Source organism: Chionomys nivalis, chromosome 19 (assembly GCF_950005125.1).
Source record: "Chionomys nivalis chromosome 19, mChiNiv1.1, whole genome shotgun sequence".
Lineage (NCBI taxonomy): Eukaryota > Metazoa > Chordata > Mammalia > Rodentia > Cricetidae > Chionomys > Chionomys nivalis.
In genome coordinates, this window is record NC_080104.1 from 31529810 (window position 1) to 31553117 (window position 23308).

Genomic DNA, 23308 nt, shown 5'->3' on the forward strand with positions numbered 1-23308 from the left:
CACTTCCAACTTCGGACAGTTATGAATGCAATTGCTGTAACACTCCCATGGGGGGTTTTCTGTCAGGTTCCATTTTCTTTTTTTCAAGGAGCCTGTGACTTGTTTCAAATAGTCTCATGGAATGCTCTCTTGAAAGACTTTCTAAAAAGGTCCTCCTGGGGTTGGAGCGATGACTCAGTGGTCAATCTAAAGGACCCAGATTTGATTCCCAGCATCCATATTGGGGCTCACAACTGTCTATAACTCCACCCCTCTTCTGATCTCCATGGCCACCAGGCACACACACAGTGCACAGACATACATGCACATAAAACACTCACATACATAAATGATTTTAAAAATCAAAGGATCCTCCCTCTTGCCCTTCCCTCCCTTTCATTTTTGGTTTTCTGAGACAGTCTCTCACTATCTCAGCTGGCCTTATCTCAGTCCTCCTGTCTCAGCCTCCCAAGAGCAGGGATCACAGGTGTGTGTCGTCATCACCCTTCTCCAGGTAGAAACAGACAGCACTGTTGATCATGCGGGCTGCTGATCATTGCTCACCACTGACTGTTGGCGGTGGGCATCCGGAGGCCTTTCGAGCCTGGCTTCCCATCCTATGCCATGTGATCAAAGGCCCCCAGCTGCCCAGACTGAGGCTTTGGCCTGATCGTTCTCAGCATCATCCAAGTATCTTCCTCAGTTCCGCCTCCATCCTTGCCCATCCCTGGATACTCAGGGCAGACACGGCCTCCCTCAGCTACCAAGCCTACCCTTCTACCCCGTCTTTGTTTGTATGCAAAGTACAGGGCCCCTTCTTTATCTCTTTATGCCCAGGAGGCCTTCCTGGGTCAGCTTAGTAGATAACAAGTAAATGTTATGATGAGCTAACATTTTCCCCCAGCATTGCATAAAAAGAAAACCGAGCGGAAAGACTGAGGCGTCCTCTCCTAGTCGCCTCCTGGATTCTACAGGCCACATTTACTCCACTTATCATAGAGATCGACCCTCATTATTCACAGATTCCATATTTGAGAATTCACCTACTGGCTAAACTTTGCAATCCTCAAAATAATATGGTGTTTTCCCACTATTTGCAGATATACACAGAATGGAAAGAATATTGAGTCACTGCTGATCACGTCACCACCACGCATGAGCAGTATGGGGCTTTGCTTCTTGTTTTTGTGGGGTGGCACATTTCTTGGGCCTTCCCATGCCAGGCAGATGCTTTGCCAAAGAGGTCTGGCTCTAGCCCAACAATGTGTATTCAATAAGGGATTTGAAACACATGTGTGCACACACACTCGCGCGCGCGCACACACACACACACACAGCTGTGATGGGAACCTGCTACATGAAGATGAAACAGGAGGACCATGAGTTCAAAGTCAGCCTAGGCTGTACCTTTAAGCCTGATATGTTGGCACAGGTTTATTATCCAAGTTCATAGAAGGTGGAAGCGGGAATTCATCGGTCTCAGCAATATAGTGAGCTCAAGGTCAACCTGGGCTATATGAAACCCCACCTCATCTCCCCTCCCCAATAGTTACATATTGGTCACGTGGCCAGGGAACCTAAGCCTGTATTTGCTCTTCAGTAATCACAAATTCAGTGTTTGCAGAGATTTTTCTAGGACTACTGTGCCTAACAAGAGTTGACAACCTTCTTACCCAGCCCTCTCCATCCATTGTCTGTACTGTAAATGGTTTCCAACACTGTAGTCACAGCACCCATCACAGCCTGAACATTCTGCATGCAGATCTCTCCCTGGGGGAGCAAATGCCTGAATCTTAAGTGCACACTGAGTTTTGATTAATTCAAACACCGGTGTACCCCAACCCTAACAAAACATGGGATACTAGCATCACTCCAGGCACCTCAGGGTAGACACCTATAAATTGTCTATCAGATTCTATCTATCTATCTATCTATCTATCTATCTATCTATCTATCTATCTATGTATCTATTTATCTATCTATGTATCTATTTATGTATCTATCTATTTATGTATGTATGTATGTATGTATGTATGTATGTATCTATCTATCTATCTATCTATCTATCTATCTATCTATCTATCTATCTATCTATCTATCTCATCTATCTGTCTATCTGTCTAGCCATCCATCCACCCACCCATTGATCCACTCACCCAACCCAGGCTTTGAATTCATGTGATCCTCCTGCCCCATTCCCCCAAATGCTGGCACTACAGACAGGAGCCACCATGCCTGTGTTCCCCTCCCTTCTTTTATCTCCCCCCACTTCTTTCTTTTCTCCCCCAACCACACACCCCATTTTTTAAATGGCTGCATCAGAAATAACATTAGACTTAAACCCTGGCTCTTAACCACCTCTCTATGGATGGATATTCAGAATAATTCATGCTTTCTGACACTGGTTCAGCATGGCCGAGGGGCAGGGCAAGGGTAATTATAGAGGCCGAGGGCACCGCTGTGAAGTGGGGAAGGCTGGGGCCAGATTCTCGGATGAGCTGCTTGTTAGCCTTGCTCTGCTTGACTCTCTCCGCTCATGGTTTTTGAGGAGGTAGCTGTCCCTCACCCTTCTGCCCTGGGCTCGAAGGAGGTGGCCATTCTAGCTCTTTTCTTGCTAACCTCACTCTTCAAAATCCTGACCTCAATTTGCAGCGGTAATGGTCATTCCTGTCTATCACATTACTGACCGTTGCCTCCTCCACTTGTGTGGCTTTCAAGAGGGCAGGGAATGACAACATTTTATATGTAATATCCTTAGCATAGAGCTTAAAACGCAAAGAACAACACCACTTGTTAGGGAAAATGAATGGACGGTTCAGGGTGTCCGAATGCTCTGTGTGCAAGTTTCTGAAAAGTCAAACTCGGGTGGGTGCCCAGGACACAGCCACTTCTTGCTGGAACTGACTCCGGTGCAAAGATGAGGCGCCTCTGGCTACACTCCATAAATATCTATCTTTGTGGGCTCTCTCTGGCCCTGAATGCCAGGGTTTGGGGCGGTCTGTAGGCCCTGACGGTCACGCCACGCCTTCTGCACCCACAGGGCCCTGCGATGCCCGACCCCGCGGCGCACCTGCCCTTCTTCTATGGCAGCATCTCGCGCGCCGAGGCCGAGGAGCACCTGAAGCTGGCAGGCATGGCTGACGGGCTGTTCCTGTTGCGCCAGTGCCTGCGCTCGCTGGGGGGCTACGTGCTGTCGCTGGTGCACGACGTGCGCTTCCACCACTTTCCCATCGAGCGCCAACTCAACGGCACCTACGCCATCGCGGGCGGGAAGGCGCACTGCGGCCCAGCCGAGCTCTGCCAGTTCTACTCGCAAGACCCCGACGGGCTGCCCTGCAACCTGCGTAAACCATGCAATCGGCCGCCAGGTCTGGAGCCGCAGCCCGGAGTCTTCGACTGCCTGCGCGATGCCATGGTGCGCGACTACGTGCGCCAGACCTGGAAGCTGGAGGTGAGGGAGTGGTCAGGTGGGCGGGGGCGGGGCATGGGCGTGGCCATATGGCTGGAGAGGATTATGAGGGGCGGGCCTGTACCCTACAGGAAGATTGCAGACAGGGACAAAGCACATGATATACCTGAGCAAGAAATTGTGTAGAATCTTGAAGCTGATGAACTCAGCCGGGCTAGGAGGTGAGGCCTGGCTACGGTGCCTCCCTGGTTGGATTAGGAGGGAGACCTTCGTGCTGATGGAGGCTACCCCCTCCAGCTTGCAGATGCACCCTAGTTGTGCCTGAGTAGGGTGGGTTCTGGAGAGTCAAGACCATGCAAGCAGGTTCCAGTGGCTGTTCACTTGGCCACGCCCACAACGCTCCTCTCCGCTCCTTCTCAGGGTGATGCACTAGAACAGGCCATCATCAGCCAGGCCCCACAGGTGGAGAAGCTCATTGCCACCACAGCCCATGAGCGGATGCCCTGGTACCACAGCAGCCTGACTCGCGAGGAGGCCGAACGCAAACTCTATTCTGGCCCGCAGACAGACGGCAAGTTCCTGTATGTAGGGCACGGGGGTCCAGGTGATGAGGGCCGGGAGCTTGTTGACTGAGCTCCTGGGGGCCAGGTGGGCAGACCTGAGTGTGCACATGGGCCTGGTGGGTGACCGTGGCTGTGCGCGCAGGCACAGAGGTCCTTTGATATGATAACGCCCTCACAGTAAACTGGAAGGACTCCAAAGTTGGTGCGTTTGTGTTGAGCCCAAGAGGACAGGAACTTGACAGAACCCTTGTCTGATGGTGGTGAACGCTGTGTGGGAAGGGGCCCCAGAGCTAGGTGAGGCGGTTGAAGGAGGCTTACTGAGAAGACAGCTTCTGAATGTGAGAAGGGGAAAGGAGAGCTTCAGAAAAAGGGTTGGAGGGAGCTCATGGTAAAGCCGTTGCTTAGCATGCAAGAGGATCTAGGTTCAACTCCCACACCAGAAAAGCCAAACCAAACAACATAGAGAAGATGTTTTGGGGTGCAGGGTGCTCCTAACAAACCCGGCGGCAGGTGCAAAGGTCCCGAGGCAGGAATTGACTTAGCATGTTGGAGAACCACTGAAGCCAATGCAACTGAAGGAATTAGTGAGGGGTGCGGCCCTGGCTTCATACTGAGAGAGGTAGAGGCTCTGGGGGTGGGGGTGGGGATGCTGAGACCACCTCAGCTTGTCCTGTAGTGGTACCTGCCTGGGGCCTCTGTAAAGGGTCACATGAGTTAATACATGCAAAGCAGTGGCGTGAACAAGATGGCATTACATGTCAGCTCTTGATCCTGTGTGCCTTTGTGTCTGTGTGTCTGACCGGCTAGGTCTTATGGCTGTCTGTGGGTTTGTTAAGGCTGGTGACCCTCTGAAGCGCTTTTAAGAACTCTGCTGGGTGTCTGGAAACCCTGCCAGGTGCAGTGCTCTTGCTTGGGTGTAAGATATTTGTGCATAGATGTTATCCAGATGTCAGCCAAAGTCACTCAGGCATCCAGATGTGGAGATAGTTGGTGGTTGCCTCTCTCAATGACTCCAGGAAGCCCAGTGCTCACTTCAAGAAGCCTTTGGAGGACAATTCCCAGGGCCTCCCTTCTCATGGGTGCCTGAGTCCTGCCAGGTTGGACCATGACTCTGCCTCCTCCCCCAGGGAATGCTCCTTTCCGAGGACCCCCTTGAAGGAACTGGTTTTTGATTTTCACCACACACTGAGATCTGTAGGTCTCCCCAGAGATGCTGTTCTCTCCAGGACTCTGCTGTTGGTGGAAGGAAAAAAAAAAAAGAGTGTGTTTGCAGGGCTGGAGAGATGGCCCAGCAGTTAAGAGCCTGTACTGCTCTCCCAGGGGACCTGAGTTTGGTTCCTGGCCCCACTGGGGGGTGGTTTATGGTCACCTGTAACTGCAGCTCCAGGGGACCAACACCTCTGGCTCCCACAGGCTTTTGCACTCACAAGCACACACCCACTTCCCATATGCATAATTTAAAAAATAGCAAAAAAATCTTGTACTTTAAATATTTTGATATTTTGTTCTACCGGACAGAGTTAGACTGTAAGTCGAGGGCTTTTTCTTTCTTACTTCACTGTGCTCAGGGCTTTCAAAGGTTTCATTGGGAAATCAGCTCTTTTTTATAAAAAAAAATTTATTTATTTATTTATTATGTATACTATATTCTGTCTGTATGTATGTCTGCAGGCCAGAAGAGGGCACCAGACCTCATTACAGATGGTTGTAAGCCACCATGTGGTTGCTGGGAATTGAACTCAGGACCTTTGGAAGAACAGGCAATGCTCTTAACCTCTGAGCCATCTCTCCAGCCCTGGGAAATCAGCTCCTATTCTGATGGATTTTCTTTCATATGTGACTTGTGTTTTTCCTCTTGCAGATTTCACTACACCTTTTTTGTTGTGCATGCTTAGCATTTTAAAAATGCTAAGTCCATGGGGACTTTCTTTTCTGGTCTTGTCTATTTGGTGTTCTGAGTGTTTTTGTGTGTTTCTTTTATCTCTCTATGTGTCTTTCCTTAGTTTGGAGAAGTTCTCTTCTATGATCTTGTTGGCAATCTGCTCTATGCCATTGATTTGGGATTTTTCTACCTCGTTATGCCTATAATTCTAGGGCCTTTCCCCCCGATGGTGCCCCAAATTTCCCGTTTTAATTTTTTTCATGTTCCTCACTGATTTAGTGTACATCCTCTATTTTATCTTCGAGACTTGATAGTCGTCTTCTGGGTGATCCATTCTACTTGTGAAGCTTTCCTTTGAGGTTTCTTGCTGTCTTGAGTTCTTGTCTATGTCTTTCTCTCCTGATTAGATTCCATTCTCAAGTCCTGGGTCATCGCCATCATTTCCATCAGTCTTATGCTTGTGTTTTCTTGGGCATCACTCAGGCAATCATTCTCCTTGAGTTCTTCCTCCTTCATTTCCTCGAGCTGTTTGTTCTTCGTGTCTTCTTTAAAGAGTTCTCAGAGGAGGTTTATGATTGACTGAATTCTGTGTCCTGGATTTCATCTGGGCCAAGAGTTCTCAACCTTCCTAATGTGACCCTTTCATACAGTTTCTCAGATTGTGGTGGCCCCCTCCCCCAACCACAAAAGTATTTTTACTTCTACTTCGTAGCTGTAAATTTTGCTATTGTTATGAATTTTAATGGAAATATCTGTGTTTTCCAATGGTCTTAGGCAACCCCTGTGAAAGGGTTGTTGTACCCCCTGAAGGGGTCATGACCCACAGACTGAGAACCTCTGATCATTGTCATTGGCTAACATTTCTTTAGGACTGGTGGGTTCTGGAGGGGAGATACTGCCTTGATCTTTCATGTTGGATTTCTTGTGATGAAATCTGGGCACATGGACTTCCTTTGCTCAGAATTTGTTATGGACAGAGTAGGTTGCAGGTGGGGGAAAGAGAAGGTGTGGGGAGGGTTGGGTCTAGAGGTTGGAAACGCTTTGGATGGATGAAGTCAAACGGACAGAGAGGACTGGGCCCGTGTACAGGATGTGCTTCCTGTCCAAGCCTGAAGTGTGGGGGAAGATCTGTTTGAGTGGAAAGGCTGGCTATGACTGGAGAGTCTGTGGTTTGGGGGATGGGTAGGGACAATCCTGGGCTAAGCCTGGAGCTCCTCTGTAGAAGGCCAGACAAGGCTGTGTGCTGCCTGGGGGAGCCAGGCTAAATCTAGTGGATAACAACAAAGGTATGGCTGGGGAGGTCAGGGTACTCACTAGACTGGACCCTGGAGGACAAAGGTATGGATGGGGAGGTCAGGGTACTCACTAGGTTAGACCCTGGAGGAGGGCAAAGGTATGGCTGGGGAGGTCAGGGTACTCACTAGGTTAGACCCTGGAGGAGGGCAAAGGTATGGATGGGGAGGTCAGGGTACTCACTAGGTTAGACCCTGGAGGAGGGCAAAGGTATGGCTGGGGGGAGGTCAGGGTACTCACGAGGCTGGACCCTGGAGGAGGACATAGAAAGTCTGGGTACTTAGTGGGTGGGGAAGGTGGCTTAGAAGCAACTGGTGGGTGGTTGCAGGTAATGCAGGTCCTTGTGAAGGCCTAGGGCATGGCTGCAATGCAGGCACAGGTGGCCAGACTAGGGTGGGGCACTAAATGTGGGACCCAGACTAGATCTGGCAGGTTGTGGGAAAGTGAGGATTGGGTGCTCTGGGGTACTCACCAGGCTAGACCATGGAAGAAGACGTGAGAAGTCTGGGTGTGGAATGGTGTGTTGGATGCAACGACCAAATGAAGGACTTCTGACTTAGCATAGTCCTTACATTTTACAGTGACACACCTCCCCCAACAAGGTCACACCTCCTAATCCTTCCCAAGCAGTTCCATCATCTAGGGCCCAGGCATTTAAATGTATGAGCCTATGGGGGCCATGCTCATTCAAACCACCACAGTGGCTGAGTGCCATGCACGGGTAGGCAAGTATTCCTTCAATGAGGCTGTGTTGTTTGAGGTGTTGAATGACTTTGCCATGGGGTTTCCTCTGTGTGTGTGTGTGTGTGTGTGTGCAGGTATGATGGGCATTGTGTGTATGTGTGTGTATAGACCCAAGGATTATAGGTCCCTGTGTTCTTTCCACGGTTAGCAAAGCACATGGCTGAATATACCCCTGATGATTAGGTACCCCTGAGGATGACTGTCTCCCAGTGGGTAGCAAGTTTCTCAACACCGTGGCTCCTGTGTATGAGAGACCCATGCCCCTGGCTCTATATCCACTGTGGGCCATCAGTGTTCACCTACAAAGGGATTCAAGTCTGTCTTTGCATTACCTCATATTTCCTGTACACTTACCATTGGTCTCTGCCCCTCTCTCCTACGGTCACCATAAAGATGCTGAAGTTTAGTGGCACCCATCCATGGCTTTCTCAGTATCTGCTGCTGCTTCATGAGGTTCTGGGTGTGGAGCCCATAGCATGTGTGTCAGTAGAGGGAACTGAGGCACAGGAAGCCCCCTATTGCTATGGGGTGACACCCTTCCTCCCCCTTCAGGCTGAGGCCCCGGAAGGAGCAGGGTACATACGCGCTATCCCTGATCTATGGGAAAACCGTGTACCACTATCTCATCAGCCAGGACAAGGCGGGCAAGTTCTGCATCCCCGAGGGCACCAAGTTTGACACTCTCTGGCAGGTAGGCCGGCCATGTTCCAAGGAGCACCCTGTGATGGGGTGCTCGGCTCCTGGGGGTTGAGAAGGCCCCACCTGACACCCGTTTCTGCAGCTGGTGGAGTACCTGAAGCTGAAGGCAGACGGGCTTATTTACCGCTTGAAGGAGGTCTGCCCCAACAACAGTGCCAGCGCTGGAGGTGAGGCGGAGGCTGGAGGGGACTAGCATGCAGGAGACGGCTTCCCATACTCACTGTCCCTTCTCTCCCTACAGCTGCTGCGCCCACCCTCCCAGCCCACCCGTCCACCTTCACTCAGGTGAGCCAGTGGTCCCTTGGAGCACTGGGTGGATGACTTCGGGGATGCTGGGGTGGAGGAAAGATGGCTATGGAGGGCTGGTCCCTGGGGTGCCCTCAGCAGGCGTGGGGCCCCTAAGAATCACCAGTCTGGCTGACTGCTGCTGACCCTGTGACTTTTAGCCTCAGAGACGAGTTGACACCCTGAACTCGGATGGATATACCCCTGAACCAGGTAAGCTGGCAGAGGTGGAGGTGTGGGTCGGCTCATGCTCAACTGGAAGCAGGGACCCTGGCTGGACTGCGGGGCTTAGCAAGAGACAACACGGCCAGAGCCATTGGCGGGGGTCTGTCCTGTGCGCAGTCATACCCATACCCAACATACCAGTTGTCTGTATGTCTGTATATCCTGGTGCATGCAGACACTTGGGTGTGGGTAAACCATGGTCTATGGCCATGTGTCTGGTGTGACCGAGCCTCCCGTGGCCTCTACGTCCCCTCCCCCCTTTCCTTTTCTGACCTGGGTGCATATGACTGTATGCCTAGCTCGTGCAGCGTCCCCAGACAAGCCGCGGCCGATGCCCATGGACACGAGCGTGTACGAGAGTCCTTACAGTGACCCCGAGGAGCTCAAGAACAAGAAGCTCTTCCTGAAGCGCGAGAACCTCCTTGTGGCTGATATTGAACTTGGCTGTGGCAACTTTGGCTCAGTGCGCCAGGGAGTCTACCGGATGCGCAAGTATGACCGACCGCTTCTTCCATGGTGGGGGCATTAGAATCAGGAGCAGTGGGTACTTGGGTATCTTGTCTGAGAAGCTGACTCCTGCTGGGATGGGATGTGACATGCTGGACGATTATGTGGAAAGCCTGGGGACCCCTGAGAGGGAGACACTGGCTTATGCTAAGAAGGGTTGGCTGAGTTGAAGTTCTAGCAGAGTGGGTATCCCTGTTCCCTGTGTTGACAGGCCATGCCATACGTGTAGGTATTCCCTGGGGAGGAGTTTTTTTTTTTTTAATTTTATTTTTCCATTCAAAATTTCCACTTCCTCCCCTCCTTCCATTCCCCTCCCGCTCCCCCACTCACCCTCCTCCCTCCTCTTCCAGTCTTAAGAGAGGGCAGGGTACCCTGCCCTGTGGGAAGCCCAAGGCCTTCCCCCCTCCATCCAGGCCTAGGAAGGTGAGCATCCAAATAGACTAGGGTCCCAAAAAGTCAGTACATGCAGTAGAGACAAATCCCAGTGCCATTATCAATGGCTTTTCAGTCAGCCCTCATTGTCAGCCACATTCAGAGAGAGAGCCCGGTTTGATCACATGCTCATTCAGTCCTGGTCCAGCTGGATTTGCTGAGCTCCCTAGGGAGGTGTTTTAGGCTGAGGTTGTCCCAGGCATCTTGGGGAGTGGATGCCCTGGCAGTGCACCAGAGGGTGCACTACAGAACTCGGGGGATGAGAGAGGCAGGTGGCGGCAGGTGCCTGCCCAGTTCACACCCGCGCTGCTTGTGCGGCCATGCCCCTGGGCAGGAAGCAGATCGATGTGGCCATCAAGGTGTTGAAGCACAGTACGGAGAAGGCCGACAAGGACGAGATGATGCGAGAGGCCGAGATTATGCACCAGCTCGACAACCCCTACATCGTGCGGCTCATTGGCGTGTGCCAGGCGGAGGCACTCATGTTGGTCATGGAGATGGCAGGCGGCGGGCCCCTTCACAAGTTCCTGCTTGGAAAGAAGTGAGCCGGAGGTGGTCGGCTGCTCACAGGGTGGGAGGGATGGAGCTGGGAGGGCATGCATGTGTGTGCGCGCACGTGCGTGCACGTGTGTGCTTCTGACTCTGTTTCCACATGTGCACCATGGCGGTGATAGCAGGTCTGTGCCCAGGGCTCCTATGTACATCAGATGCTTATGGAGCATCTGGTACCGCTAACAAGAACTTTCTAGATGCCAGGCCCCTCGCTGTTGCTCATTTTTTCTGTGCTGTACCTATGGCTCATGGGAAACAAGACTCACTCCACCTTGCCCTCTACCCAGGGAGGAGATCCCTGTCAGCAATGTGGCTGAACTGCTGCACCAGGTAGCCATGGGCATGAAGTATCTGGAAGAGAAGAACTTCGTGCACCGTGACCTGGCAGCCCGGAATGTTCTACTGGTCAATCGGCACTATGCCAAGATCAGTGACTTTGGCCTGTCCAAGGCATTAGGTGCTGATGACAGTTATTACACGGTGAGTGCCACCTCAGTGGTGTCTAAGGCGGAGGTGGCTGGTGGGCTGGGGGTCCCAGGGTCCTGTCCTAGCAGCACCTCCCCTTCTTAGGCCCGTTCCGCCGGGAAGTGGCCCCTGAAGTGGTATGCACCAGAATGCATCAACTTCCGAAAGTTCTCCAGCCGCAGCGACGTCTGGAGCTATGGGGTCACTATGTGGGAGGCCTTCTCCTACGGCCAGAAGCCCTACAAAGTAGGCTGGGCAGAACTCGGCCGTGGTGGACTGGGGAGGGGGACCAGTGTGAGGGACTTTGGTTCCTCACACATGCCTTTGTCCCTGGCCTGAGCAGAAAATGAAGGGGCCCGAGGTCCTGGACTTCATCAAGCAGGGTAAGAGGATGGAATGCCCGCCAGAGTGTCCACCCGAAATGTACTCACTTATGAGCGACTGCTGGACCTACAAGTGAGTTCCGGGTGGGAGGGGGTCTGGTCATTCAGTCCTGGGGCTGGAGAAGAAGTTCTCATGCCCCATCAGGGTCACCTTAGCTCTAGTGTTCCACTCAAAGATCCTCTCCCGCGTGTCAGCCTTTCCGTGTTCTACCTTTAATCCATCCCCATCCATGCTTAGCTCCCTGGGACACTGGCCATGCAGTGCAGCCCTGGGCCCTGCCACCACCAGCACTCAGATCTGACCGCGCTAAATCACCATAGTCACACTGTCACCCAGCATGCTTTAGTGTCCCACGCCCAGCACGAGTTTCCAGCACTTAATCCTCAGCCTGTACAAGAAACGCCCAGTGCCCCACATCTCGGGGAAGCCACCTATGCAGGACCCACATACTTAGCACGCTCGACTCCCATCACTCAGCCCCACCCGGAGCAGATGACAGGCGACACCCACACAGGCATCACCTTATTGCGATTATGAAACCTGACAACCCAGCATGCGATATTTCACTAAACGACACGGCACTGACTTTGAAACAGTGCTGCTGACCGGGATGGGTCCGTTCATCCTATTTCAACTCATGGTAATGCAGGCTCCCTCCCCAAATGCCCAGTACTCCCAAGGCAGAGGCTAGCGCCTGTCAAACCCCACCCCAGTACCACGAACAGCTCCTCATTGGTCAAGCTTGTTCACCGTGCGACTACCTCCATCCCAATTCCATGTAAGCACATGCCTGGCTCACATACCCAACATGGCTGCACCCAGTATTCCTGTTCCCTGTGGGCAGTAATTTCCACTCTGACCTTCACTTTGCTGTTTCTGTACCCTCCAGGACAGCTCTCAATACTATACGACTTAGCTGTGTTCTGTAAGCCAACAGCTCTATTTGTTTTGGGGTGGACACCCCAGAACGCCATTGCTCTCGCACCAAGAAGACCTCACCCAACAGTCCCCCTGCTCCTCTGAGCCCGGAAAGTCTACCCCCAACTCCCTACCCCTTAATACCTTCCTGCCCTCCCGCTCACGTTGGGTTTTGGTTTCCCCGCCCCTACAGCTGGGAGGACCGCCCTGACTTCCAGACCGTGGAACAACGCATGCGCAACTATTACTACAGCCTGGCCAGCAAGGCCGAGGGATCCCCACAGTGTGGGCAGGCGGCTGAGGCAGCATGTGGCTGAACCCCAGGTCTCCCTACACCCTCGGTCCAGGATGGGCTGTGTGCAGGGGCACCTGAGACCCCAGGCCCACAGCGCTCTCAAATGTTCCACATGGTCCTTCCTCGGGAGCTGGGCAAGCATCACTGAACTGTGGGCTGTGGGCAGAGAGGATGGCGTGCTCCCAAGGTCATCTTAATTCCTGTTTCTGAGTGGGAGCTAGGAGCCCTCCAGCGGTCACTGTCAGTCATTGGAATAAACTCCACGTCTCTTCACTTCGAGTGTCCTCTAGTCTTTTCTGGGCCAAGGCCAGCGGCTTGGGAAGGGGTGGGTACTGAAAGGAGCGGGTAAGAAAGAATCTAGCGGTCTCTTGAGTAGGCCCTGCCCCAGAGAGACACCCCACCCCCGGAAGACAGGCTGGTGTTCCCACTTCTCTGCTGTAGGAGTATCTTCAGGAGAACGAGGTGCGGGGGGTGGGGGGTGTAAACTGGGAAATGGAGGCCAAGGTGGGTCTGAGGGCTGTGCGAGCGTCCAGGCCTCAGCATCCCCGAGTGGACGGTACACCAGGATCACCTGGAGAGGTTTTTACGCATGACCCGACCCCTCCTCACCAGCTGAAACAGGTTTTCGAGTCTCTTTGGGCAGTCCTCACCTCAGTCCTGACTCAGTTATCACCCCATCGGGGTGCAGGAAGTCACGGCTGGGAGCCAACTTATCACTTGGTATCCTAAGTCCCAGTTCAGCCCCACTCAGAACTACCTAAATCTTACTGCCTCAGTTTCTCCACACAAGAAATTAGGATGTTGGAGGGCATAACCCAACAGGTGAGGTGGGCTGCAGTCAGAATATTAGTTTCACCTGTACCCTCAGTGGCTAACCAATACCCCCTTCCCTTGGCCACCCGGACTTTGCGGGGGAGGGCGTATCACGCTTGGAGCCAATGAGAGGAGCTTTGCTGGGGATTCTGGGAAAGTAAACTTGGTTTTTATTTGTGGTGGGAAGCCAAGGGCTCTGGAAAGCATGTTGAAGTTTTATGGGGTCCCAGGAGGAGAATGGAGGGTGTATGGGATTGAGAGCGGCGAGGAGCGCCAGAGTCTTGATGACGTGTGAGTAGTGTCGAACTGTTGACAGAGGTTCTGGAATTGACGCTGCGACAGTGCCATTAGCTCTGGTGCAGAGCGTAGTGTGATTTCACTGTTTTCATTCTGTCTCTGTGTGTCTCTCTCTGCCTCGCTCTCTGTCTATCTCGCTCACTCTCTCCCTTCTCTCTTCTTTCTGTCTCTCTCCCTGTGACCTTTCTGTCTCGCGTTCTCTGTCTCATCGTCTGTTTCTGTCACTCTATCCCCCCCCCCCGTGTGTGTGTGGTTGTGTGTGTGTGCACGCGCGCACGTGTGGGTCTTGGGGAGGAGGTTGCCCATGCTTTCAGGAGGTTATGAGCTGCTGACATTGGTGCTGGGAATTGAACTCTGTCCCTCTAGAAGAGTGGTGAGCGCTCTTAAACTAAGTCACTTCTCTACCTACACCCCCTCCACCTCATTTCAGATTGAAAACAGACTGGGTGTGGAGTCACGTGCTTGTTATTCTAGCACGCAGGGGCTGAGGTAAGTTCACAAGTTGCAGGTGAGCCTGGGTTACATAATGAGACTTTAACAGCGCACATTCCAAACGGACAAAAAAAAAAAAAAACAAAAAACAAAAAAAAAAACAAGCAAAAATCCCACAACAGTGCCTTGAAAGTAGTAAGATAAATGTTTTTCATTGGAAAATGATCTTATGGGGGCTGGAGAGATGGCTCAGAGGTTAAGAGCACTGCCTGCTCTTCCAAAGGTCCTGAGTTCAATTCCCAGCAACCACATGGTGGCTCACAACCGTCTGTAATGAGGTCTGGTGCCCTCTTCTGGCCTGCAGGCATACACACAGACAGAATATTGTATACATAATAAATAAATAATTTAAAAAAAAAGAAAAAGAAAATGATCTTATTAGTTCTTATGTGAGCTGTATTACTAATTCATAAACAATATTAAAATTTAATCATTTTAAATTTATTTTAAACTATTAAGTAAACCAAGAAACAAATTTCCTTCATAGTATTTTGTGGCTCCTGGAAATGGCACTTTTTGCCAATATTTCAGTTATATTAAAATTCACTTATTATTGACTAATAATACATACTATTGTACAGTCATATAAGACACTAATATATTTTGATTTTTATTTACTTTATGGTCAGCATTATTATTCATTTGGTTTGGTATTTTAAAGTCATCCATGTGGTGTCCAGTACGCTATAAATGTTGCTGGAATCCTTTGAAGAGAATGCGGTTCTCAAAAACGATCACTAGGTGGCGCCACTATCAAAGCAAAGGTGGGCTCAGGCTCTTGCAGAGGGTGCTCACCCGTCCAAACTCTGGAAGTTTCTCCATGCCGGAACAGAACCCAGACTCCTCCTTGATCTTCAGGTCCTCAGTCTGGGCACTTGCAGTGTGTTCACCCCGGACCCACGTGCGGAATGGTTCTTGCTAGCCTCTGGGTCGGGTCTCCCACCCTCTCCCAGTTCCCAGAACACAGCCTGGCTCTTGTCTCTTTGTATTTAGTATGGCCTCTGCTTGGGTTGCTTTTCTCGGAAACGTATACTGTGCTTATAGATGTAGCCCCAGTTGCCTTGGGGATAAGTCATTTAGCCCTTCTGTGCCTCCGTCTCTTTGGGTGGGCTGGCTGAAAAGAGAAGGCAAATTAAGAACAAGGAATGGAAAAGTCTGAATGGTACTGGGCGAACTAACGGATGCTTGAGCGGGATAGTGACCTGGCTGTAGATACAGAACTGCTTTCCATTTCCTCTGCCACCAGTGTGCCGTCCTGAGGAGGAGGTTGCCCTGAGGCTGACCCCACCCCTGTCCCACGAAGCTACAGGGTTGGACATCGCTCTCTCTTCCTTCCCAATATCTCCTCCTACAGGCTGCCCTCCCCAGTCCCCCATAGTCTTTTCTTAACCCCAGGTCTGCTTGGCCTGGTATTGTGGATGTCATGCCCAGCCAATGGGATGCTGACATTCTGTAACTGCTGGCTCCTCCTGCCTGCTGGTTGCTATCTTGACAAGGTGACGGGAGGAGAAACCCCTGAATGACTCAGTCCCTGTTCAGTTCTGTTTATTTTTTTAAAAAATAATTTATTCTATGTATATGAGTTTTACTTGCATGTGCATATGCATGTATACATGTGCTTGCCTGGTGTCCAAGGAGTTCAGAAGAGGGCATTGGAGCCGTGGAACTGGAGTTACAGACAGTTGTGAGCCACCATGCCAGTGCTGGGAATTGATCTTGGGTCCTCTGGAAGAGCAGTTAGTGCACTTAACCACTGGGCCATCTCTCCACTTCCTTGTTGTTTTCTTTTTATTTTTAGATTTAAAAAAATTGTGTGTGTGTGAATGTTTTTCCTGCATGTACATCTGTGCATCACGTATGTATGGCTGGTCCCCTAGACTAGAGTTATGGATGGTTGTGAGTCACCACGAGAGTGTCGGGAACCGAACCTGGATGCAAGAGCATCAAATGATCTTAACCATGGAGCCTTCTCTCCAGCCCCATTTATATATAATATAATATATATTTAATGAGACAGTGTCTCATGACTCAAAGTCACTGTGTGGCTTTCCAAGATGACTTTGACTTTCCGATCCCTCTGCCTCTACTTCCTGAGTTCTGGGATTACAGGCAGGTGCCCACAAACTCGGTTTTATGGGGTACCAGGGAATGAACCTAGAGCTTTGTGTGTGTTAGATAAGAATTCTGCGGCTCAGTCCCTGCCACTTTCTTGCGTCTTGAGACAGGACTTTATCTGGTAGCTCAAGCTGGCCTTGAATTCATGACCCATCTGCCTCAGGCTCCTGAGAGGATTCCAGGCTTGCACCACTAATTAGGCTAACTGTTGGTACCAATGGGGACAGGGATGGAGCCTCAGACCGAGTGGATCTGCAGGTGGCGTGACTTTAGGGAGAGCTACTTTGAACTTGGGCCCCTGGAGAGACCTGGGGTCCATTACTATAGTACCTGTTCCGCTGAGGGTCTGAACTCTGTGCAGATCCTGCTGGTGAACAGACTGGGTGGAGGCGCTGCAGGCCCCACTGCTCTGCGCTCAGATGCTGATCTGCGGGAGTGGTCTCTAGTCTCGGGCAGTGGGCCACCCCTGGGCTTGGTGGTGAGGCGTCTCACCATGGGCGCCTGTGACCATGGCCAACTGCTGGGGAGGTGAAGTGAGAGCCCGTCCTAGGAGGTCCCCATCTGCAGGCAGCTGCAGTTTGCCAGTCTGACTGTTGTGTGTGTGATACCTTGGGGTGTGGCTGGCGGAGGGCGACATACCTTTCTTATTTCCACTGTGTGGGCGCCCAAAAGCTCTTAACTGCCGAGCATGCGCTCCAGCACCTCCAAAACTTAAAGAAGGGAGCTAGTAATTGCAGAGCGATGAATGCCAGTGTGAGGAAAATACATGCGCCTGTGTCACCAATTGGCAAATAGCCCAGATTCACTGTGGACATCACACGCTATAATGCGGTTGAACTTTGAAGCATCATGCTAAGTGATTTAATCCAGATCTTAAAGGGAAAATACTGAATTTCATTCACATGGGCTGTGTAGACCGGGGTTATTCATAGTCAGAAAGTGCACTAGAAGGAGCTGGGTAATGTACACAGAATTTCTTTTTTTAACCATGATATTTGTTGACCGTTATATTTTTCTCTGCTCCCCTCCCTGCCTCTCCCTTCCCCTTCAATCCTCCCCCTAGTTCTCCATGCTCCCAATTTACTCAGGAGATCTTGTCTTTTTCTACTTCCCATGTAGATTAGATCTATGTAAGTCTCTCTTAGTGTCCTCATTGTTGTCTAAGTTCTCTGGGATTGTGGTTTGTAGGCTGGCTTTCTTTGCTTTATGATTAAAAAAACCACCTATGAGTGAGTACATGTGATAATTGTTTTTCAGTGTCTGGGTTACCTCACTCAAAATAATGTTTTCTAGTTCCATCCATTTGCCTGCAAAATTCAAGCTGTCGTTATTTTTTTCTGCTGTGTAGTACTCCATTGTGTAAATGTACCACATTTTTTTTATCCATTCTTTGATCGAGGAGCTTTTAGGTTGTTTCCAGGTTCTGGCTATGACAAACAAAGCTGCTATGAACATAGTTGAGCACATGTCCTTGTGGCACGATTGAGCATCCTTTGGATATATACTCAAAAGTGGTATTACTGGGTCTTGAGAAAGGTTGTTTTCTAATTTTCTGAGAAATTGCCATACTGACATCCAAAGGGGTTGTACCAGCTTGCATTCCCACCAGCAATGCAGAAGTGTTCCCTCTTCCCCACAACCTCTCCAGCATAAGTTGTCATCAGTGTTTTTTATCTTGGCCATTCTTAAAGGTGTAAGATGGAATCTCAGAGTTGTTTTGATTTGCATTTCTCTGATGACTAAGGATGTTGAACATGTTCTTAAGTGTCTTTCAGCCATTTTAGATTCCTCTGTTGAGAGTTCTCTGTTTAGATCTGTACACCATTTTTTTTTAATTGGATTATGTGATCTTTTGGTGTCCAATTTCTTGAGTTCTTTGTATATTTTGGAGATCAGACCTCTGTGTGATGTGGGGTTAGTGAAGATCTTTTTCCATTCTGTAGGCTGTTGTTTTGTCTTGTTGACAGTGTCCTTTGCTTTGCAGAAGCTTTTCAGTTTCAGGAGGTCCCATTGATTAATTGTTTCTCTCAGTGTCTGTGCTGCTGGGGTTATATTTAGGAAGTGGTTCCCTGTGCCAATGCATTAAAGTGTACTTCCCACTTTCTCTTCTATAAGGTTCAGTGTGGCTGCCTTTATGTTGTCTTTGATCCATTTGGAGTTGAGTTTTGTGCATGGTGATAGATACGGGTCTATTTTCATTTTTCTACATGTTGATATTCAGTTATGCCAGCACCACTTGTTAAATATGTTTTCCTTTTTCTATTTGATGTTTTCTTTAAATCAAATATCAGGTGTTTAAAGATGTGTGAATTGATATCCGGGTCTTCTGTTTGGTTCCATTGGTCCTCCTGTCTGTTCTTATGCCAGTACCAGGCTGTTTTCAGTACTGTAGCTTTGTAGTAAGAGTTTGAAGTCAGGGATTGTGATGCCTCCAGAAGTTCTTTTATTGCCCAGGACTGTTTTGACTATCCTGGGTTTTTTGCTTTTCCAAATGAAGTTGAGTACTGTTCTTTTGAGGTGGGATTTTGATGGGCATTGCACTGAATCTGTAGATTGTTTTTGGTAAGATGGCCATTTTTACTATATTAATTCTGCCTACCCAAGAGCATGGGAGGTCTTTCCACTTTCTGGTGTCTTCTTCAATTTCTTTCTAAATTTAAAGATTTAAAGTTCTTGTTATACAAGAGTTCCACTTGTTTGGTTAGAGTTACTCCAAGATATGCTATTTGTGGCTATTGTGAAGGGTGTTGATTCTCTGATTTCTTTCTCAGCCCTTTTATCATCTGTGTACAGGAGGGCTACTGATTTTTTTTTTGAGTTAATCTTGTATCCTGCTACATTGCTGAAAATGTTTGAGTTGTAAAAGTTCCTTGGTAGAATTTTTGGGATCACTTATGTAAACTATCATATCATCAGCAAACAGTGAGAGTTTGACTTCTTCTTTTCCAATTTGTATCCCCTTGATCTCCCTTTGGTGTCTTATTGCTCTAGCTAGGACCTCAAGAACTATATTGAATAGATATGGAGAGAGTGGACAACCTTGTCTTGTTCTTGATTTCAGTGGAATCGCTGGGAGTTTCTCTCCATTTTGTTTGATGTTGGCTGCTGGCTTGCTGTATATTGCCTTTATTATGTTTAAGTATGTTCCTTGTATCCCTGCTCTCTCCAAGACCTTTATCATGAAGGGATGTTGTATTTTGTCAAATGCTTTTTTGACATCTCATGAGATGATCATGTCTTTTTTATTTTTCAGTTTGTTTATATGGTGAATTACATTGACAGATTTTCATATGTTGAACCATCCCTGCATCTGTGGGATGAAACTGACTTGGTCATGGTGGATGATGGTTCTGATGTGTTCTTGGATTTGATTTGCTAGTATTTTATTTAGTATTTTTTGCATCAATGTTCATGAGTGAGATTGGTCTGTAATTCTCTTTCTTAGTATTGTCTTTCTGTGGTTGGGTATCAGGGTAATTGTAGCCTCATAAAAAGAGTTTGGCAATGTTCTCTCTGTTTCTGTTGTGTGGAATAATTTGAGGAGTATTGGTATTAGTTCCTCTTTGAAAGTCTTGTAGAATTCTGAGCTTAAACCATCTACTCCTGGGCTTTTTTTTGGTTGGGAGAGTTTTGATGACTGTTTCTATTTCTTAGCAGTTATAGGTCTGTTTAATTTGCTTATATGGTCTTGATTTAATTTTGGTAAGTGATATTTATTCAGAAAGTTGTCCATTTCCTTTAAGTTTTCCAATTTTGTGCAGAACAGGTTTTTGAAATATGACCTGATGATTTTTTGTATTTCCTCTGTGTCTGTTGTTATGTCCCCCTTTTTATTTCTGATTTTGTTAATTTGGATATTCTCTCTCTGCCTTTTGGTTAGTTTGGATAAAGGTTTGTCTATTTTGTTGGTTTTTCTTGAAGAACCAACTCTTTGTCTCATTGATTCTTTGTATTGTTTTCTTTGTTTCTATTTTGTTGATTTCAGCTCTCAATTTGATTATTTCCTGCTGTCTAGTTCTCTTAGGTGAGTTTGCTTCTTTTTGTTCTAAAGTTTTCAAATGTTCTGTTAATTCACTACTGTGAAATTTTTCCAGCTTCTTTATGTAGGCATTTATTGCTATGAACTTTCCTCTTAACACTGAGTTCATTCTGTCCCATAAATTTGGGTATGTTGTGTGGTCATTTTCATTGAATTTTAGGAAGTTTTAATTTCCCCCTTTATTTCTTCCTTGACCCATTGATGATTCAGGTGAGCATTGTTTAATTTCCATGTGTTTGTGGGTTTTCTGGAATTGGTATTGCTGTTGACATCTAGTTTTAAAGCATGATGATCTGATAAGGTACATTGGGTTATTCCAATTTTTTCTATTTATTGAGGTTTGTTTTGTTACCGAGTATGTGGTCAATTTTTGAGAAGGTTCCATGAGGTGCTGAGAAGAAGGTATATTCTTTTCTGTTTGGAATATTCTATAGATGTTTGTTAAGTCCATTTGAGTCATAACATCTGTTAGTTCTCTTATTTCTCTGTTCATTTTTTGTCTGACTGACCTGTCCAGTGGTGAGAGGGGAGTGTTGAAGTCTCCCACTATTAGTGTGTGGGGTTTAATATATTATTTAAGCTTTAGAAATGTTTCTTTGACATATGAGGGTGCCCATGTATTTGGGGCATAGATGTTCAGTATTGAGATTTCCTCTTGATGGATTTTTCCTGTGACTAATATGAAATGTCCTTCTTTGAATCTCTCTCTCTTTTCTTTTTAAGATTTATTTATTATGTATACAACATTCTTCCTCCATGTATACCCGCACGCCAGAAGAGGGCACCAGATCTCATTACAGATGGTTGTGAGTCACCATGTGGTTGCTGGGAATTGAACTCAGGACCTCTGGAAGAGCAGCCAGTGCTCTTAGCCACTGAGCCATCTCTCCAGCCCCTTTCTTTGTCTCTTTTGACTGATTTTAGCTTGAAGTCTATTTTGTTAGATATTAGGATAGCTACACCCACTTGTTTCTTAGGTCCATTTGATTGGTATATTTTTTCCCAACCTTTTACTCTGAGGTGATGTCTGTCTTTGAGGTTGAGATGCGTTTCTTGTATGCAGAAGAAGGATGGATTCTGTTTTTGTATCCAATCTGTTAACCTGTGCCTTTTTATAGGTGAGTTGAGTGCATTTACTTTAAGGGATGTTAATGACCAGTGGTTGCTATCTCCTGTTAATTTAGTTTTCATCATTGGTGATGTTAATTTCTGCATTTTTTTTTCTTCTTCGGGATTTGCTGTAATGAGATCATCAATTGTCTTTTTGTTGGTGTAGCCATCTTCCTTGGGTTGGAGTTTTCCTTCTAGTATTTTGTGTAGGGCTGGGTTTCTGGCTAGGTATTGGTGAAATCTAGATTTGTCATGGAATATCTTGTTTTGTTCTTCTATGGTGATCAACAGTTTTGCCGGGTATAGTAGTCTGGGCTGGCATCCGTGGTCTTTTAATGTCTGTATAATGCTTGACCAGGACCTTCTGGCTTTCATTGTCTCCACTGAGAAGTCAGGTGTAATTCTGATAGGTCTACCTTTATATGTTAGTTGGCCCTTTTCCTTTGCAGCTCTTAATATTCTTTCTTTATATGTTTAGTGTTTTGATTATTATGTGGTGAGAGGACCTTTTTTTTTTTTTTGCATCCAGTCTCTTTGGTGTTCTGTAAACTTCTTGTATCTTCATAGGCATATCTTTCTAAAAAAAAATGATTTTGTTAAATAAATTTTCTGTGCCTTTGAGTTGAACTTCTTCTCCTTCTATACCTATTATTTTAAGATTTGGCCTTTTTATGTTGTCCTATATTTCATGGATATTTTAGGTTAAGTTTTTGATAGATTTAATGTTTTCTTTAACTGATGAGTCTATTTCCTCTACTTTATCTTCCACGCTTGAGATTCTCTCTTCCTTTTCTTGTATTCTGTTGTTCATGCTTGCAGTTGTGGTTCCTGCTCTTTTTCTCATGATTCCTGTTTCTATAATTCCTTCAGCTTGTGTTTATTTTTTCGATGTCAGTTTTCAAGTCCTGAATAGTTTCATTTATATGTTTGAGTTCTTTTTCTTGGTTTTCTTTAACTGATATCTTCCAAATTTTTTTCTGTTTTTTTCCTCTATTTCTTTAAGGTAATTTTTCATTTCATCTTTAAGAATTTCAAGCATTCTCTTCAGGCTATTTTTTAGATCATTTTCTTCTGGTTCATCCATATTTGGTTGTTCATGTCTTTTGTAGGGTCTTTAGGTTTTACTGGTATTGTGTTGGTCTTTGTGGTGTAGCATGTGATCTTACCTTTTCTACTCATCTTTTCCTCTAATAGGTGTGGTTGGGGCTGTCTGAGATTCTGTTGAATAATCTTCTAGGTGCCAGTGAATCCAAAGCTCAGATGGTTTTCCTCGTGGTACAGTCAGTGCCACAGTTCTAGTTACCCTGTTGGTTACTCCTGTTCCTGGAGGTAGCTCAGTGCTCCTGTGCTTTGGTCTGTTCCCTTGGAATTTACTGTCTCAAGCCTACTTTGGTCTAGGCTGCTGGCTTTGATCTGTTTCTGTAAATCTTGGTCTGGATCTCCTCCTGCAGAAGTCCCTGGCTTGGAGTTAGACCTGTTCTGGTGGCAATCACTGACTCTGGATTTGGTTGCTGGTTCAATTGTGATCCGCCCATGTCCTGGGACTGGTGGAGCTTGTTCTCTGTGTCTTAGGTAACTGCTCTGTCCCACTCCGGTTCCGGTGGAGGTCGCAGACTCTGAGTCAGGTCGTTGGCTCAGTTGTGGTCTGCCAGTGTCCCAGGACTGGGTTGGCTCGCAGGGCTGGATTTGCTCCTGGCTTCTGCACCCGGTGCAGCTTGTTTCCTCCAGCTCTCTCTGTCCTAGGAGTCTCCTTCTGAAAGTGCTATATCTTGCAGGCAGCAAGAAGTCCTGTACACAGAATTTCTGTTGC

General features: G+C 47.9%; 1 protein-coding gene across 1 annotated transcript; it reads left to right on the forward strand.

Annotated features, from left to right (window-relative positions):
- Positions 1-3022: 3022 nt before the first annotated feature.
- LOC130862087 (tyrosine-protein kinase ZAP-70) lies at positions 3023-12837 on the forward strand. Its single transcript, XM_057751474.1, has 12 exons — positions 3023-3430; positions 3809-3969; positions 8423-8561; positions 8652-8736; positions 8811-8854; positions 9016-9067; positions 9379-9571; positions 10353-10559; positions 10858-11050; positions 11141-11281; positions 11379-11491; positions 12531-12837. The coding sequence occupies exons 1-12, from the start codon at positions 3029-3031 to the stop codon at positions 12652-12654; spliced, it is 1854 nt and encodes a 617-aa protein (XP_057607457.1). The 5' UTR covers positions 3023-3028; the 3' UTR covers positions 12655-12837.
- The last annotated feature ends 10471 nt before the right edge of the window (positions 12838-23308 follow it).